Here is a 19928-nt window from a genome sequence, read left to right on the forward strand (position 1 = left end):
TTCTAGCCAGTGGCAATGAGTGCCTGAGACATAATGCTCGGGGCAGAATGCTCTTAATTCTTTAACTTTTTATGTACAGACCTCTTGTGATTTATAAACAGAGCAAGACTATAGAAATCTGGCATTGCGCAATCTTGGCACCACCTGCACTATTTCAAGCAGGATTAACCACTTTATAATCAGTCATGGCTTCCCCCAAAGGAATCCTGGAAAATTCAGTTTGTTAAGGGCGTTGAGAGGAGGCCCCCTTTCCCCTCACAGTGCTACAACTCCCCAAATTACCTGGGAAGAGGGTTTTATTGTTAAACCACACTGGGAATTGTAGCTCTGTGAGGTGAACAGAAGTCTTCTAACAATTATCAGTACCCTTCAGAAACTATATTTCACAAGAGTCTTTGAGGGAAGCGATGGCTATTTACAAACATCCCAGAGTCTCATTCAGACTTCTACTGACTTGTCCTTTTGGATAACTGGCAGCAAAATTCGGCTTTAGGGTTAAAAACACTTACAATGAGTTTACTGGTCTCAGAAATTATAAAGAGATTTTACAGAATGTAGCCCAAATGGTACACAAATCTAACCAAGAAATACTTGATTCTTTCAGAAACTGTAATCAATCATATGAACTCTTGTCTAACAATACTGGAGTATTAGTTAATTGATACAACTGAATTATTTTATTAAACTGCACTTATTGCACATATTTATTAGTAATGACTTCTTACAATGATTGCAATTAAATATGATACAACTGTGGTCCATTAAAATGGTCACCTGCTGGCATAAAGAAGAGTCTCCTCTTAATATGGCCACGTTGTCCCTTTGGCAAAGGGTGTTCACGCTTCAAGTTAAGAAACCTCAGGAAACATTAGTTTTAGCCTGAGATGTGGTGCTATTACTAATCAGTACAGTGGTACCTCGGATTAAGTACTTAATTCGTTCCGGAGGTCCGTTCTTAACATGAAACTGTTCTTAACCGGAAGCACCACTTTAGCTAATGGGGCCTCCCGCTGCCGCCGCGCCGCCGCAGCACAATTTCTGTTCTCATCCTGAAGCAAAGTTCTTAACCCGAGGTACTATTTCTGGGTTAGCAAAGTCTGTAACCTGAAGCGTATGTAACCTAAGGTACCATTGTATTGTCAATGTAAAACAGAGAGACATTGTCACACCAAACAAGCATTCTAGGAAAGGCTGCTTTTGTCATTTTATTTGCAGACACTGAAGAATTTATGATATGAGGTAGAGGGCATAAGGGTTTAATATATATCAGGGTGGGGAGCATTTTTTCAGGCAGAGGGCCACATTGTGTTCTGGGCAACCTTCTGGGGGCCACATGGGCAGTGGTGGGTGGAGCCATAGTTGAGAGGATCAACGAATGTAAACTTTGACTAGTAGGCTAGCCAATGAAGAGTGTGGCATAGGGAGAGTCTTGAGAGTCACATATAGTAGGTCTTGAGGGCTGCTTTTGGCACCTGAGCTTGAGATCCCCCCCATCCCTGTTAATAAATTCCCCCCTTGACACTGTGTTTAAGCTTTTTGTGAATTGTTACGAAGTGGAATTATGCTTTCCTATAGGGAAACAGTTTGAAATTCTGGCCACTTTCAGGTTGCCATTATTTTGCGGGTGGGATCCAGTTGCACACTGGCAAATTCAGGTTGCACAGTTAAAGTGGATTTGGCCCTCTCCCTCCCCCAAAATGTGACTTCTTGTAGTAAAGAATGGGAGAGGAAAATGCACCAAAAATTCTTGTTTGATGTGACATCTTACAATATCGCTGCGAACAAGGTGCTTCCCTCCCTTGCTGCCTGTGTCACCCACCCCACTGCCGCCGCCAGAGAACCTACGCAGACATTGGCACCGATTTTGGGTGAGGTCTCATGAAATCTGATGATTTCAGTGAGATTTTGCCTGAAAATGGGGGTGGTGCCAGCGCCGCTTCTCTGCTAGATGTGGAGGCGGCAGCATGTCCACGGTGGCACCACCTCGAGGGCTTCCTCCGCTGGAGGCAGTGGCCTCACCCAACCTAATGGCTGTGCCGGCCTTGCCTGTAAATTAACAGGTCACCTGGAAGTGACCTGATTCGGTTAGTGTTTGCAAAATGCCTGAAGGTCCTTAAATACAGTGGTATCTCGGGATGCGAACGGGATCCGTTCCGGAGCCCCGTTCGCATCCCGAATGGAACGCAACACGCGACGGCACGTCTGCGTGTGCGTGGGTCGCGTTTCGCCGCTACCGTGCATGCATGCGACGTCATTTTGAGCATCTGTGCATGCGCGAGCGGGGAATCCCAGAAGTAATGTGCCCCGTTACTTCCGGGTTGCCGTGGAGCGCAACTCGAACGCGCTCAACCTGAAGCGCATTCAACTCGAGGTATGACTGTACTTTAAGTACAGTGGTGCCTCGCAAGACGAAATTAATTCGTTCCGCAAGTCTTTTCGTCTTGCGAGTTTTTCGTCTTGCGAAGCACGGTTTCCCATAGGAATGCACTGAAAATCAATCAATGCGTTCCTATGGAAACCGCCTTCAGACCAGGTCTGGGGACAGTCTGTCCCCCGACCTCTTCTGAAGGCCGGCGGGGGGCGAAAGTCTTTGCTCCCCCCCCTGCCTTCCCGGGACAGCGGAGACTTCTCCCCTGTCCCGGGGCGATTTTAAAATGCTGGCGGGCGGCAGCGAACCCTTCGCTGCCGCCCGCCAGCATTTTAAAAACCCCGGGACAGCGGAAGACTTCTCTGCTGTCCGGGCGATCTTAAAATGCTGGCGGGCGGCAGCGCTGCCGCCCGACAGCATTTTAAAATCGCCCCGGGACAGCGGAGGAATTCTTTTAAATCTGGGGCTTTTAAATCGCCCCAGGACAGCGGAGGAATTCTCCGCTGTCCTGGGGCGATTTAAAAGCCCCCGGGAAGGCAGGCAGGGGGGACAAAGACTTTTGCCCCCCGTCAGCCTTCAGAAGAGGTCCTGGACCTCTTCTGAAGGCCGGCGGGGGGCAAAAGTCTTTGCTCCCCCCTGCCTGCCTTCCGGGAGAGCGGAGAAACGCAGCGCTGCCTTCCCGCTCTCCCGGGAAGGCAGGCAGGGGGGAGCAAAGACTTTTGCCCCCCGCCGACCTTCAGAAGAGGTCCTGGACCTCTTCTGAAGGCTGGCGGGGGGCAAAAGTCTTTGCTCCCCCCCGCCTGCCTTCAAAAGCCGTCCGGGATAGCGGGAAGCGCTTCCCTGCTATCCCGGACCGCTTTTAAAATGCTGGCGGTGGGGAGCAAAGCCTTTCGGCCCTCTTCTGAAGGCCGGAGGGGGGGGGAAAGGCTTTGCTCCCCACCGCCAGCATTTAAAAGAGGTCCCCGGAGATTTCCCTATGGGCTTTCTTCTTGCGAAGCAAGCCCATAGGGAAAATCGTCTAGCGAAGCAATGCAAAAACCGAAAAACCCTTTCGTCTTGCGGGTTTTCTTGCGGGGCACCACTGTATATATAAAGAGGTGGAGCCTCCATTGTATTACATTTAGCATTACTCTAAACCAGGCGTGGGCAACCTTGGCCCTCCAGATGTTTTGCGACTACAACTCCCATCATCCCTAGCTAACAGGACCAGTGATCAGGGATGCTGGGAATTGTAGTCCCAAAACATCTGGAGGGCCGAGTTTGCCTATGCCTGCTCTAAACATTCTAGTGGACTACAGATAATATTAGGCCAAGAAAATCTGAGGGCAGAGCTACGCCATTGCCACACGAGCAACAGAACCTGGAATGATAGCAGCAAGATCACCCACAGTCTCTTAGCACCAAAGTCCATCTGTGACTTCGTTCACCTTTGCTGTGGAGTATTCTCAGTATTTCTCTGTGTCGTCATGTGTTGCCACAATCGGGTCTCTTTTTCACCTGCCAGATCTCCCAGCTCCTTCAGTTTCTCTTATATTTGGACCTGAAAGAAGGGCAGGTAACCCTGTCAGTGTTTCTGTTAACTGCTAAACTAACCACCATGATTGGAAAATGTTGTAGCATTTATTACAAAATAACAACAACAACAAAAAGTGTTGTGGTCATTACTGGGACTAACTTACAGAGTACTGACTTTGGCTTAGTTTCCCTTCTGTGGCTTTTGTGTATTCAGCTTTAAAGTCTAACTCGGGTTTTACTAGCAAAAGCAAACCATTACTTCTATTCTGATCCAAAATACAGAGCCGGGGACAGCTTTCAATGTATGGCAAGAATATCCATTAGAAATATTAGCTTACATTTAATTGTCTGTTGTCAAAGATGGGAATGTTCATTTTTCAACCCAGCCAAGGGTGCATTCCACATACAGTGGTACCTTGGTTTACAAACTTAATCTGTTCTGGAAGACCATTCTTAAACCAAAGCGTTCTTAAACCAAAGTGTTCTTAAACCAAAGCGTTCTTAAACCAAAGTGTGCTTTCCCATAGCAGCAGGGGACTCAATTTACAAATGGAACAAACTCAACAGGAAGCAGAACATGTTCTGCTTCCAAGGCAAAATTCACAAACCAAAACACCTACTTCCGGGTTTGCAGCATTCTTAATCCAAGTTGTGCATAAACTAAGCTGTTCCTAAACCAAGGTGCCTCTGTATTAGATTTCCCAGGAGCACATGTGGCTTAAGAAGAAATTCAAGTTACATGAAGGTTTCCCTACTGAAGTGACTTCAGTACTGGGAGATTCAAGCCCTTCCTTCACCTTGTGCTACACATTGTATTTTTGGTTGGAGCCTCTGAGCACAATCCACCAGCAAGTTCTTTTGCAGAAGCCCCATTCAGTGCAGTGCCTGTTTATAGGAGCTTGCATAGAAATATACCATATATATATATATATATATATTGTACCTTTTGTGTTTTGTATCTGGTTTTAATCACGGTACCCTCGATGATCTTTGTTTAACATCAGATATATTTTTTAATCCAAACTAAAATGTTAATCTAGATAAAAACACAAATCCAGAGGAAAAGAAGAGAGAGAAAAGAGGGAGGTAGAGAGAGATAGAAAAAGAAATGAAAGAGATTTAAAAAAAAATAAAGTTAAGAAACTAAAGAACTTCCGATTCTTCATCTGGCAGCTATATATAAACGTTATTCAACTCATTCACTCCAATATAACACCCAGCAAAACTACGTACTTTCTGTAAACCAACATTATCTTCAGCCTTCAAACCCAAATGTCATTAATTAATTTTCTTTTACAGGCAAAATTCTATGAGAGGCCTCCAATCTTTAGTAAATATTAACAATGGCTTTTCTCTGAGTAAACATGCCAATTTCACTATATCGGCTAAGCCCAGTAGTTTTAATAACCATTCCTCCATAGTTGATAATTAGTCTTTCAATCTTTGTGCATATTAAAATCTCGCCGCTGTAATCATATATTGGAAAACAACCATATTTAGAGGTACCCTCCCCCCCCCCCCAAAAAACCACACCTCCAAATGCTGCACAAAATTTGGGCTGAATACTTTAACCCAGCACTAATATGGCAAAGAGTTAAGTAGTATCCCAGGAATAAGGAAAAATAAGTTCTGAGAAAGCTGAAATTGCTTTGTACAGCAACTATCTCAGAACCGAAACTAAAGAAATTTCAGACACCTATTTCAGATGACAAAGCCACTCCCGACTTAAAGAGGGGGTGGAGTTGCGGGCTCACGCCCCCATCATCAATCTCGTGGGGCTGGCGTCAGCCCCGCGAGATGCAGGGATTCCCCAACTCATTAATATTCACCACCCACAGCGGCAGCCAATCGGCTGGCGCTGGGGGCGGGCTTCCCAGGGTTCATTTAAGGTCGGGGCAGCCGTGACTCGCCCCCTTTTCGTCCCGGAGCAATAGCGGTTTCCCACCCACCCGCCCTCTAGGTTTGCATCTGGACTTTGCTATGGGCTTCGGCTGGTCGCCGTAAGGGGCCTGGTAGGAATTTTTCCATTTGGCTAATTGGCTGGATTTTGAAGCCACTTGGTTTTTTCGCCTACCTCGTAGCAAAACGTCACAACTCCTGGTTTTTGGCGGTTAGGCATTGGCAGGGGTATTGTTATGGAAATGAGGTTGGGGGGGAGGAAAGCCATCACCTCCCCCAAAGCTTGAAGGGTAGTTCGTTAAAGGACTCCGGGGGGCGTCGCCTCGTCTGAAACCTAAGGAGGCTAGGGCCTAAAGCGCGCCCCCGAGCGGTAACCCCCTGGGGAGCACCCCAGGGATGTACATCTCGGGGGCTCCTCCGGTTGGTGCTTAACCCTTCCCGGTTAGACCGGATAGTCTGGTAGGGCCAATGCCTAAAGCCAATACCGCTCTTTCCTGTAATCAATAAAGTTGTGGCCATTTTCGCCCATTAACCTTTAATTCTGTGTCCGGTGTCTTTATTTACTTCATCATTGGGATGGGGCAGGAATTGCCACGCAAAGAGTTTTGCACACCTTGAAAACATGCTGTTTTTCAAGAACGGCCTGATAAGATAAGAAAAAGATTCAGAAGGCATCTGTTCCTGTTGGAATAATAAAGAGGAATTCATTGAACCTGTTTTATGTTACCTAATGCAATTTTAATCCAGGAAAAAAATGGTCTGTCTCAGTGTAAGTCTGTACAGTGGTACCTTGGGTTAAGTACTTCATTCGTTCTGGAGATCCGTACTTAACCTGAAACTGTTCTTAACCTGAAGCACCACTTTAGCTAATGGGGCCTCCTGCTGCTGCCGCGCTGCCAGAGCACAATTTCTGTTCTGATCCTGAAGCAAAGTTCTTAACCCGAGGTAGTATTTCTGGGTTAGCGGAGTCTGTAACCTGAAGCGTATGTAACCTGAAGCATATGTAACCCGAGGCACTACTGTATGTTGCTACTAGATTTATTGTCCTCTTCATGTTCTGAAGTTGTGCAGAAATGCAATAAATTAATCGCTTAAGGTACCCCGTGTCTCTTTGTCCGTTTTCATAGGGCCAGGGCGCTCTGTCGGAGAGGCTCCGCAGCTTCAGCATGCAAGATCTCACCACAATTAGGGGAGAGAGCAGCAGCAGCAGCAGCACTGTGAGTCCGCCTCCTCCTGCCCCCTCAGTTTCAGCACGAACAAGTAGCAAGCAGAGTCACCCCAAAACGTCCAAAAGTGCATCAGAAAGTATTGGACGCTCAGGTCAGTGCAAGAGTTAATATTTTCCTCTCTGCATCGGTTACCTAAAAGGAGCAAGAATTAAGCGTGAGAACTGTAGCAGACTTATGGGGTAGTCCCCACATACCTCTGGTCTTTACCAAGGGGTTGAACTTTTTGCGTGGCAGCCCCTTCCCCATAGAGCTGCTTGCCAATAGAGGTTCCACAAGAGTCATCCCTGTTCGTATTTAGATGTCCCCCCCCCCACACACCACACACAACACACCTATGCCTATACCTATAGGTAAAGGTAAAGGGACCCCTGACCATTAGGTCCAGTCGTGGCCGACTCTGGGGTTGCGGCGCTCATCTCGCTTTATTGGCCTAGGGAGCCGGCGTACAGCTCCCGGGTCATGTGGCCAGCATGACTAAGCCGCCTTCCCGCCAGAGCGGTACCTATTTATCTACTTGCACTTTGACGTGCTTTCGAACTGCTAGGTTGACAGGAGCAGGGACCGAGCAACGGGAGCTCATCCCGTGGCGGGGATTTGAACCACCGACCTTCTGATCGGCAAGTCCAAGGCTCTGTGGTTTAACCCACAGCGCCACCCGCATCCCACCTATACCTATACCTATACCTATACCTATACCTATACACACACACACCCTCTGTTTTTCAGACAGGCCTTTCAAACCTGAGATTCTTTGCCAACCAGCTTTCCATTGATACACCTGCCATTTTTCAATGGTTTCCCCTGGTTTTCAGGGATGTTTTAGCTGAATTGTGATGTTTTTGGCAGAATTTGCAGACTGGAATAATTCCAATCTCCTCCCATATTCACCTCTAGGCCTGCCACCCTCCCCCTTTTCTACCCATTAACTGAAGACCTAAGCTGTTCTCAGATATTAACTTTTGTAGTAAGGAAATCCAAATAACATGTTTCCATTGTCATTCATCCAATTGGTTTTTTTTTGGGGGGGGAGGGGGGGCTCGATGTTACCTACTACATAGTTGGATACAATATTACTGCTGCCACAAATGATGTTGGGATTTTTATGCTTGCAAAATGTAACCATTCATCTTGTTTTATTATTGCTTGTAAGCTGCTCTGAGCCCGGCCTTGGCTGGGGAGGGCGAGGTATAAAAAAAAAAAATATTATATTATTATTATTATTATTATAAAAATTGTTTAGTTGGATAACATTGTATTGGAGAGACATAAGGAAACTCTGTGAATCTGTCAATCGTCACCCTAGAATCTAGGGCATGGTTATAGGACTGAGGCGACCATTTGAGCACCTGCCACTTAAAATCTAATTCAATTAGAATTAATACAAAGTAACTTTAGACTTTGATATTTAGATGTTTGCTGTTGCACATTGACTTACCCTGTCTTATCACAAAATTTCACTCTATGGGCTTGCAGCCATTTATCTCAATATGCACTTAGCAGATCTGTAAGGGCTCGGGGGATGCAGTGTCGGCCTTCTGCCTCCTCTTCTATATTTATCACATTCAGGAGAACTACCAAAGTACTCAATTTAATCTGGTCCAATAAACAACATGCTTACCTGCTCTTTCTAAAATGTTATCGCTGTTGTTCTGGGTCGGTTAGGGCTTCTGCTGCCCTGAGATCTACAGGTGAAGGGCGGTATACAAATTTTAAAAAGAATAATAATATAAAGCCCACGTTGTGCTTAGTGTGGTTCAGAAGTTACTTTTTGCCCAGAGACATCTCAGTTGAAGAACTCCAGTTGCTGTGGACTGAAGAACTTGGGGATAAGGGTTGATTTCTCTGTCCCTGGAATGAAAAGGAGCAGATGGTTTTGTGTTTGTAATGCAAGTTGCATTGGGCAAAACTACATGTAAATGGCACTTGATTTGCTAAATCCAGTATAGCTGCAAGTCTAAAGGTGACCTGAGTTGCAAAACCAAATTTACGGTGAAGCACCTAGTAATTTTAGGGACGCGGGTGGCACTGTGGGCTAAAGCCTCAGCGCCTAGGGCTTGCCGATCGAAAGGTCGGTGGTTCGAATCCCCGCAGCGGGGTGTGCTCCCGTTGCTCAGTCCCAGCGCCTGCCAACCTAGCAGTTCGAAAGCACCCCCAGGTGCAAGTAGATAAATAGGGACCGCTTACTGGCGGGAAGGTAAACGGCGTTTCCGTGTGCTGCGCTGGCTCACCAGATGCAGCTTTGTCACACTGGCCACGTGACCCGGAAGTGTCTCCGGACAGCGCTGGCCCCTGGCCTCTTAAGTGAGATGGGCGCACAACCCCAGAGTCTGTCAAGACTGGCCCGTACGGGCAGGGGTACCTTTACCTTTACCTAGTAATTTTAGGCACTCAGAATGTGACAAAGATGCTGAAAAAAACACAGACAAGTAGAATATACTCAATACTGTGCAGTAGTGACTAGCTCCCTGAAATCCAGATTTAAAAAGTCACTGTCACTCCCCTTCCCTTCCCTGTATAGAAATCTATCTGAAGCCACAATAATTTGCTGACCAGGCTCATTGCAGCTGTCTTTCTGCCTTTAAAGGGAGTGTTAAATGTACAAAGCAACTGCATACAGGGTGCATTCAAGTACATCTGTAAACAAGACACACTGCTAAGTTTCACTCAGAGCAAACCCACTGCAATTAATGGACATGACTGTTAGGTCCATTAATTGCATTGGATTTACTCTGAGTAAACTTATAATAATAATAATAATAATTTTATTATTTATACCCTGCCCATCTGACTGGCTTGCCCCAGCCACTCGGGGGGGGGGGGAGGCTTCCAGCATATATAAAAACATGAGAAAATGTTAAACAATAAAAGAACTTCCCCTATACTTGGTTGAATACTGTGTTTCCGAACTCTGTGGAGTGAACCCCACCTTAACAGTGCATTGGCCATGTGTACTTATAAGGGCTTTGAATGCTGATTCAGTCATTCTGTTTTGCTTTTTTGCTCCCGCCATGCTCTCTGCACCCCCTGAACGTTTATTCATTTGAATGTTCAGCTGTCAGTTTTGTTTTCTTAAAGAAAAGAAAGAAAAGGGAAACCCTTTTTTTAAAAGAATTGCCAAACAACATGTGGAATGAGCAGAGGTGGAGGGTTTGTGACATTGCTGGGGCCAGCCAGTCAGCTCATCCCTCCTGATGAAATGGTTTGTCCTGCTGGGTCCTGTGGTGGATATTCTTCTACAGCAGGCACAGGCAAACTTGGCCCTCCAGATGTTATTGGGACTACAACTCCCATCACCCCTGACCACTGGTCCTGTTAGCTAGGGATGATGGGAGTTGTAGTCCCAAAACATCTGGAGGGCCGAGTTTGCCTATGCCTGTTCTACAGCAGCCTGACTGCTCAGCTAATGCACGCTTTATATGGAACCCAGGTTAACATTCGGAGGGAATAGATGCAGTGGAAATATTGTCCGATGATATCAATCTTCACATATCAACACATGACACGCTTTATTGTCCGTATGGGCAGGCAAAGATGAGCACACACAGCCTGCGCGCAGCACATTGCACTATAAGCAGCTCATACTAGAGGCGCATGCATTGTTCCCATCACATACATACAAAACAGGTTATCTCTCCATACTATCTCACATTCTCCATAAGAGTAAATAGATAATAACCAGAAGCCCATATCAAAAGAGCTGGCTGGTTGAAGCATATGAATGGGGGGTGTCAGTTTGCTTGCACAGTGGGACTTTTAGTTTCTTTTCGCCACCCCCCAGCCCCCAAAATCTGATTCTTTAATGCCTCAGTTTTGTTATTTGATGTAAAAAAAAGAAAGAAAGATGGTTTTAACACCCAACTGCATTTTTTCTGGTATCCTGAGCAGACTTCTCTGACGTATTCGGTGATGTAAAAAAATAATACCTGTGTGTGAGATACCATACACAAAGACTGCTTGTCAATGCCTTCAGCATTATCAAATGGTTATAATGTTGGGTAAAATAGATACTCAAGCAAGCCTTGCAGTTTGTGAAAACACAATTATAGTTTTATCAATTAGGTGTGCAGTGCGGTCAATGAGCTTTATAGAGGCTTGCAGAATGAATTTCTGGGTGTGTTTTATTTTTGTGGCCGAATGGATGATAGAATTTGCCAGGGACTCTTCAATCAGCCTTCTGCAAGTCGCTCCTTCTCCAGTTTGTTTTATTTGTGATTTGGTAGCAATAATACCCATTGGCCTGCCCCACTTTGATAATTAATGAGATAATAATTGTATGAGTACTGCGTTGCCCTCTGACAAATAGCGTCCTATGTGTGTGCACTTAACTATTTCCACTGTTAATTACAAGGGGCAAATGCTATGTATCCGTCTCTTAGGTAGTTGAGTATATAAATGGAGCATAGCTTAACCTTATCTGTTATTCGGCCTCCAAAATGGCTTGGGGGAAAATGAACTTAAGTGCTTTACCACCCCTCCCATCTCGGCATGATAAGCTCTTAATATATGGCTCCTTTTCCAGCGTGTGCATGTTGTTCGGTTTGCCGCATTGTCCAAGGTGAGTACTGGATTCCTCTTCTGAAATCCATGCGCCCTTTGTGAAACCTTAGTTCCCATTCCTTGCATTTGCTGTGCCCTAACTGGGGTTTTTATTAATGACAACCAAATATCAAATGTATGCACCTTAATGCATGTGGTTTTAATAGGTGCCCTTCGCAATGAGCTGTGTGCCTTGGCGAGACTTCGGAGTGTTGTTTTTGTGTGAGCATTGTACAGAAAAATGGGATTGTTTCATAAGGTATTTTAACACTGATGTTTAGTATGTGTTTTGCTTTAATTCCCGCTGAAGGAAGGATTACTCAGATTAACAGGTGCCATCACAAAGTCATGGCTGGCTTGAATTTGGACGGTTCAATATTAGCTTTAGATTTTGCAGCCTCTTTCAAATTGATCCAGTCACAAAAACGGCCCCTGATAGCATGTGCAACATGTGCATTAAGGCACTTGTTTGCAAAGTTTTCCAGTGTTTCAAAATCCACTGTAGGGCACAACCTTTATTGGGATGAAACAAGATGTCATAAAATAGTGAGCAAGCTTTCATCTTCTCCAAAGCTCTTTCTCGGGCTGGATGTTAAACAAATTGTGTATGTAAGGAGGGAGGCTGTCTTGCTGTTAAAGTCATACATCTGCAGCTGCGTACACACAATACCTTTTAAAGCACAGTCTTCCCCTCAAAGAATTCTGGGCACCATAGTTTACTGGCACAGTGAAGGGGCCTGGATTAGGCCTGTTGCAATCAAGGACTGGAATCAATCCCCCAGTTTGAGGGGTTTCTGCTGGCTACTGTTGGCAGTGATACTGGTGCCAGTAGCTTCTAAGTAAGGATGAAAGAAGGCAGTGATGATTCCTGTTCCAAAGTAATTATCACAATCAGCCCTGCTTCTGTTCTGCTGCAGTTCAGTTTCTGCCAAACACTGTGTTATTCATCTCACTGTCCACTGATATAAGTTGCGTGGTTTGCATGTTATGTTGTGTAACTATCTACATAACTTGCTTAACATATGTTCATTTCAATGTAAAGGAAGCACTGAAACTGTTTAAAAAACAAAAACTAAAAAACACCCCAGTCTCTAGTAATGTACCGTTTGCAGACTTAAAAAGAACAACGATCTGAATCAATGCCAGTTGCATTTGCCTGACTGATTTCTGTTCCTGACCACAGATGAATACACAGACCACAGAAATTTCTGCTTCCTTTTTTGTTGTTGTTGGAATTCCTATTTTCGTCTGACTACCATTTGGGTGGGCACATTGGGCGACTCCTCACTGGAGGCATTTGGCTAAGCTATGTGAGAGCTCTGTGTGTTTGAATGGAATGGGTAAGCGTGTGTTTCTTGGTGTTGATATAAAAGTGTGCGGGTTTTTGTGTGTGTTTGTTTTTGTGTCTGCAAGTACCGTATTTTTCGCTCTATAAGACCAGACCATAAGACTCTATAAGACCAGACCATAGGTTTTTGGAGGAGGAAAGCAAGAAAAAAAATATCCTGAATCTCAGAAGCCAGAACAACAAGAGGGATCGCTGCGAAGCGAAAGCAGCGATCCCTCTTGCTGTTCTGACTTCTGGGATAGCTGCGCAGCCTGCATTCACTCCATAAGACGCACACACATTTCCCATTACTTTTTAGGAGGGAAAAAGTGAGTCTTATAGAGCAAAAAATACGGTAGGTGGTAAATATTCTAGGCACTTGATTCCTTGAAATGAGCTAGATTAGTTGGCATAATATGCATAATTTCCCTTGGTGTTCTACTTTGCATTGATGTTGAGTTCCTTTCCATGTATCCTCTTGGTCTGCGACTTGGTTCACTGCCTTGCATGACCTGCTTTGCATGAGTTTGAGTTCTTTGCCATGGATTCACTACCTGTTCTTTGGAATAGAAGCTCTTGGTCTCAGTGTGACCCACCTGTAAAATGGTATCAGGGGACTTGTGCAAGCAGATGTGTAATTTAAAGAGTTTACTGCTGAGCTGCACACTTGGACAATTGCTAGGCTCTGTCCCTAAAGCTCACCTGGATACTAGAATTTTGCCCTCCTAGCTCTTTCTGTTTGAAACAGGATGCCAAATGCAATGGACCTTCGTCTAATTCAGCAAGGCCATTACTATAAATGAGAAGCGTTGCAAAGGCTTCAAGAGGAATGATTAGATTAAATAAGGGCTGGAAAGTGAATCTGGGATTTAGCCTACATCAGTAGTGGTTTTAGGAAGAGCTGTTCCAGTGGGAAAGTATTGGAAACCATTGCGCATTATAGCTGATGATCACTTCTGGATATAATCTGAATGAATATTCAGTTTAGGAATCCATTTTTCAGAGTTCACTTGTGGCAGATATTAAGAAAATGGCCCAGCAATGTCCAAACGGACACCACCAGATTACAATATAAGAATGAGCAGCTATAAGCCCAATGGTAAATCTGGATCCCATCCATTGTTGTTAAAAGCCTTTATATTTGAGACGAAACTTAGACAAGATTCATTTATGGGGAAGCAAATAGAAATATGAGGACATCATTTCCAAACCTCTTTAGCCTTAAAATACTTTAGTGTTTGCTTAGTTTGTTTTGTCTAGAATCTAGTAAAGAGAAAAGATATTGTTGATAATTACATAAAAGGGTAACAGATTTTTTTTAAAAAAAAACAGTACCACCTCTGTTTGTTAAGTAAACACCACTTGTTAGAAGATGCTGATCTCTACAAGGCATGAAGAGCGGTTCCATTTGCTTTCTTTGCACAAAATACAGACACTATTTTGTTTAAAGTAATGCTATTGACTGTACTGGTGACTCCTAACATAAATGTTTTAGCTTTTTAATTAATCCTCTATATTTTCTATTATACTGTAGAATGAGCTGATGAGAAATCTTATTGATAAGGCAGTGGCTAAAATAGTAAAACTGAGCTGACTTGAATAGTTTAAAAATGAATGCTATTTGTGGCCATCTCCCCCAAAAAGAGAAAAAGACTATTGAGTTCAGTTGATGATGCTATTTCCCATCCAAGTACTTTCTATTTACTGTTTTTTTCTTTCTTTCCTTATGTAAATATTTTGGGATATGGATGTAAGTGTTACTGGTTTGCATGGCTTGGACAGACTTCCAAGTAAATAGTCATAGGGTTTGCACTGCTCAACTAAGAATTGCTTCCTTCTCACCCTTAAATTTTTTAGTAGTATATAGGTTGTTCCTAATTGTGTGCAGTGTGCCCGGAAATCCTTCTCTAATCACTGACTTTCTAGATTTTATTTTGTTCTAATAGATGGGCCCGGTGGCGTAGCGTGGGTTGTCAGCACCCGGGGCAAGGCAAGTAATTTGCGCCCCCCAACCCGTGGATTTGCGCCCCCTAACCCTAACCCGGTGCAGCCACCCCCCCTGCACCCCCCATGCTACGCCACTGGATGGGCCTCATTTCATCAGACTGCTCTGTGTTGCCTTTTTGGCTTACCAACAAAGCGGTTGTAGGCAAACGGCTTATGTGGTTTTCTTCTGATCAAAGTATATATTATGCTACGTGAACCAGCAATGTTTGTGTAGCAATTGATGCTTGTTGTAGCCTAACTGAAGTGTGAAAATCTGCCTAGATTTTGTTTTTCTTGGCGACTTGAGGAGCAGAAAGCATGAGGCTTTCAAATGTGACTTACTGCTGCATAGAAATCCAAATGTAACGGCTGTTTGTAGCACCTGATTCCTTTACAGCCCTTTAGCTCCTTGATATGAATTTACCTACATTCATTAGAGATTAGAGACTGATGACAAATGAAGCAAAGTAAGTCCTTCAGCCACACACAAGTGACAATCTTAAATTACAGTAAATCCCTAAGAAGAGCTTTGCTGTCAAATCAAAGTTGCTCCAGCAGCTTATTCTCGACAGTGGCTAGGCATATTGTTTACATGGGGTTTATTTTAATTAAAAATCATAGATAATAACTGGCCATACACCTGTCCTCCATTAATTTGCCCAAGCCCTTTTTAAAGTCACTGGCAATCTCCATAACTTAGTTTCTGCTTTGTGTGGTAAAAGAACTTTATGTCAGTTTCATGGGTGATTCTGAGATCTAGTTTTAAAGGAGGAAAAAATATACCTGTCTGCTTTCTCCACCCAGTGCATAATTTTAAAAACCTCTATCATGACCTCACTTTAACTGCCTTTGGTTTTCTAAAGCAAAAGCCCCAAACACTTTAGCCTTTCTTCCAATAATAGTATAATTTAGGTTGTCCTTATTCACCCAATGTGCGTTTCTTATACTTGCACTGAATCTCATTTGCAGTTTATTGCAGTTTGAAGTGGAATGAAATGATGTTTCCCCCTGAATTGATACAACATACACAGCTCCAGTCTTGGTGTTTCCTGGCAAACGTTCTCCCAGGGCTATGCTCCTTCTGTTTTCACAGCTTTTACATGGCAGAGAATATTGGCAACCAAATTCTGCTTACCAGACTTATGATAATGCAAATGTGCATTCAGCCAGTTTGTGGATTCATGTCCACAAGCAACATTTTGGATTCTGCTTTGTAAACAAACACCATGGTTTATGTACATTGTGGTTTACTTGTTTATTGTAAGTCTGCCTAAACCAGTTTTGTACAGCTGTGGTTGTGAAATTTGACTTGCTAGAAACTGACATTAATGCAGAACATACAGAACATTGCTGTGTTGAAGGATAGGAAGAGAGTGGACATTAATATTCTTCACCTTTTAGAAATAATATGCAAATCAGATTTTATCTTTGTAATGTTTGTGTTTTTCATTGGATTATTTAGTTGTCTGTGTTGCTATATAGGCCAATTTTGTGCCAGTTCAGTGGGTCTAGACATAACAAAAGATGGGCTGATGCCAAGAAGGTTACTTGCATATTGCCAAAAAACAGGAACAGCATCACAAAAAAGGACGTTTGCATGTTTATGTTTATATGCAAATTTAAGCAATTATTACTCGTTATTTCAGTAGGAATGCAATGCATTCCACCATGACTGGATAAACTTGTGGCTAGGTGGTCTGTGTGTTCACTCAGTCTGCTGTTCAGCTGTTTGTTGATGGCCACATTCAAAGCCCCTGCTCTCCTTTCAGCTCTTTCTAATTAAACTGGACGTAGATTAGATAGCTCTACAAATAGAGGACTGAAAAGTATGGCTCAGGGCCACCCTGGGTGCTTCCCACCTCCCTGATCAGTCTAGGGACAGTGCTTCAGTGTTTAGTTTCCTTTGGATAAGAGGAAGCTTCTTCATAAATTTCATAAACCTACGGCTTCTTCATAAATTTAAGGTGTCTTCACAACCGGAAGCAAGCAGATTTCTAAATAGGAAATCAGCTTGTATCTAAACTCACATCAGGTTCCTAATGAACGTAACTCCACCCTAAGTATGTAATAACGCTCAGCTTTCTCTGCATTCCCCGACTTATATTTCAATGAAGTGTTTCTTTGGTTCCTATCAGCAGAAAGGTAACACCCTCCAAAGTTAGGAGTGAAAAGCCAATCAAGGAACATCAATGTTTCTTTGTTGAAGACTGACCACCCTATGGCTGTCTTCAAGACAGCCAAACTCACAACATTATTCTCAATACCCATTGCTATGAGAGGTTAATCTTTACATTGTACGCAGAACACACTATTCAGAATTTGTTCATGCCATCAGGAACATTTTATAGCGCACTGTGTTTGTCAACAGTGTTTGCCTGGACTATAATTGAGCACTGATAATCCATTTGGCAGGTAGTGATGGCTACACTAAATGTTCCACTACACTACATTAGGCAATTATTCCTGATTAACTTTCTCAGTTCAGTAAACTATGCTCCATTTGGTTTTGTTATACAGGAACTAAAATTATTCTGATCTAGTCATCCACATTACCCCCTTTTAAATCCTTTTAAATCCACAAATAAATGAAGGCATCTAGCAGTTAAATCCTAAACATACCTGCTCAGAAGTAAGCCCATTGAGTCCAATGGAACTTACTCCCAAATTAGCACAGGGTGACAGCCTAAATTCATAATAATCATGGGTGTTGCATTGAAATCTTCTTAAGCAACTCAAGCTGACAACTAAAAATTGTTCCTGGTGTGTGCCTTTTAACCCCGCTTATATTATTAACCCCGGCAAATGCATGGATGGGGCAACAGTTGGCGTTAGTCCATTAGCTGACAACCATCTCTGACCTTTCCATCTCCTCTTTCTCTTCACCATTTAGATCTTAAATGGCTGTTCTAAGTGGTTGAACTAGAGGTTGAGGCAGAGAGTGAAAGGCCACCTGAGGCAAACTGTGAACCAACAGGAGTTGTGTTCTCAGATGATGAAGAGAACGACTCATTGGATGGCACATCCAAGGCTAAAACACCTAAAAAGAAGGATCCCGTCATTGAGGTATTTTCACATTGGAAATGGGATTAAGAACACAGGTGCCTGACTTCCACAAATGCTATTTTCTTTTGCGATGGAACGGTTGTTGAGGCCGGCCCTGAATCCAATAGAATTATAAAACTGCATGTAGGTCATTTTAGGCCAAGAGTGAGGGACCTGTGGCCCTCCAAATGATGAAGAACTACAACTCCCATCACCCCCAGCAAGCATGCTGACCGAGGCTGATGGGAGTTGGAGGACCACAGATTCCCCACCCCTGTCCTAGACACATCTATCCAGAACTGGAATGTGTCCTTTGAATTATGGGAGGCGAATGTCCTCACATTTAAATAATATAGAGACGTTTTTAAAAGGTGCATATTTATTTCTCAATCTTACCAATGTTCTAGGATTGGAAAACCTTCATTTTAAGGGAGAACCCTATTTCAAATCCACTCTCCCCAGCACCGAAAGGTGTGGAAAACGGTTACGGTTCTTGCCTTTTCTTATCGTCTGTGCCATGTAAGCATCAAAGAAACTGTTCAGTGTCACATATTATAAAGGTAAAGGGACCCCTGACCATTAGGACCAGTTGTGGCCGACTCTGGGTTTGCGGCGCTCATTTCGCCTTATTGGCTGAGGGAGCCGGTGTACAGCTTCTGGGTCATGTGGCCAGCATGACTAAGCCGCTTCTGGCGAACCAGAGCAGCACACAGAAACGCCGTTTACCTTCCCGCTGGAGTGTTACCTATTTATCTACTTGCGTTGGTGTGCTTTTGACGTGCTAGGTGGGCAGGAGCAGGGACCGAGCAACGGGAGCTCACCCCGTGGCGGGGATTCAAACCGCCGACCATCTGATTGGCAAGTCCTAGGCTCTGTGGTTTAACCCACAGCGCCACCCACGTCCTGTCACATATTATGCTTGGCAGCAATTTAGCCTTCATGCACTTAGGTTTTGCCTTGCTCTTTTAGCTCCAGTCTCTGCCTGCAAGCACAGTAATAGTGACGTTGGGGTCACAGACATATAAATGGTTGAAATGTACAAGCACCTCTCTTTTTAAAAGTTCTATGTCTGACAAGCAACCTTTTAAAAAATACAGTAGTACCTTGGTTCTTGAAGGGCTTAGTTGCCGAACAAATTGGCTCCCAAATGCCGCAAACCCGGAAGTAAGTGTTCGCGAAGTTTTTTTGGAAGCTGAACGTCGGACACGGCTTCCACTTGAGTGCAGGAAGCTCCTGCAGCCAATCGGAAGGCGCGCCTTGGTTTTTGAACGGTTTTGGGAGTTGAACAGACTTCCAGAATGGATTAAGTTCGAGAACCAAGGTACCACTGTAGCAAGCTACAGCTGCTTCCAGGACAGGGCCTTTCATGAGGCAAAGTGAGGTGACCGCCTCAGGCCATGGGATCTAGAGGGGCAACATATCTGGCCTCCGAGGAACCCTTGCCCGCTGCAACATGCTTCCTGGAGGCCAGATCTGCCAACTTCTTGGCAGTCCCACCACTGCCTCTTCCGTGATGGCTTCTTAGTGAATAGGAGGCACTGCTGGTGTTGCCCCAGCTCAAGGGAGGAAATGGTGGTGGCTGCCCTCTGGGGTCTCTTGGGTCCCTCCCCCCACCCCCCAACAGCCTTTTTCTCCCCACTTCAACTGTTGGGTAAGGTTGATTTGATTCCCCCCGCCTTGTTCCTGATGCATATCTTCATTCCCACCTCCCCTGTCCCCAATTTATTTCTACGCTCCCCCTTCCCTTCTTCCCTGGCGCAGGGAGACAATTTTGTGGTTCGCCTCGGGTGCCTAACTTTCTTCAGCCGGCCCTGTCTGCTCCCTATGGAAATATATAGGGGAACCATATGCAAAAGCAGCCAAGCTCTTAGAGTTCAGTTCTGTTCATGACTAGGCAGAAGTAAAAGTAGCATAGCTGCTGTTGAAGTATTATCAAGAGCAGCAAGCTTGTGGATTTGCTCTGCCCGTAATCCTTTTTAAGTGCCAGCCAAACCTTTATAAAGACTGGGGCTGAAAGAACAAGGGG

The 19928-nt window shown here is 44.3% G+C and overlaps 1 protein-coding gene across 3 annotated transcripts in view; it reads left to right on the forward strand.

Moving 5' to 3' along the window:
• The window catches only part of REEP1 (receptor accessory protein 1), a 64474-nt gene that overhangs the window by 38329 nt on the left and 6217 nt on the right, over positions 1-19928 (forward strand). Inside the window, exons 6-9 of one of the 3 annotated variants that reach the window (XM_081884375.1) lie at positions 3873-3923; positions 6910-7102; positions 11531-11566; positions 17772-17923. In XM_081884375.1, coding sequence (XP_081740501.1) covers positions 3873-3923; positions 6910-7102; positions 11531-11566; positions 17772-17923 — 432 coding nt within the window. The remainder of the gene's footprint in view (positions 1-3872; positions 3924-6909; positions 7103-11530; positions 11567-17771; positions 17924-19928) is intronic. The other 2 variants (XM_081884376.1, XM_081884377.1) reach the window with 2 other exon arrangements.

Source organism: Podarcis melisellensis, assembly GCF_964234715.1.
Source record: "Podarcis melisellensis genome assembly, chromosome: 13".
Lineage (NCBI taxonomy): Eukaryota > Metazoa > Chordata > Lepidosauria > Squamata > Lacertidae > Podarcis > Podarcis melisellensis.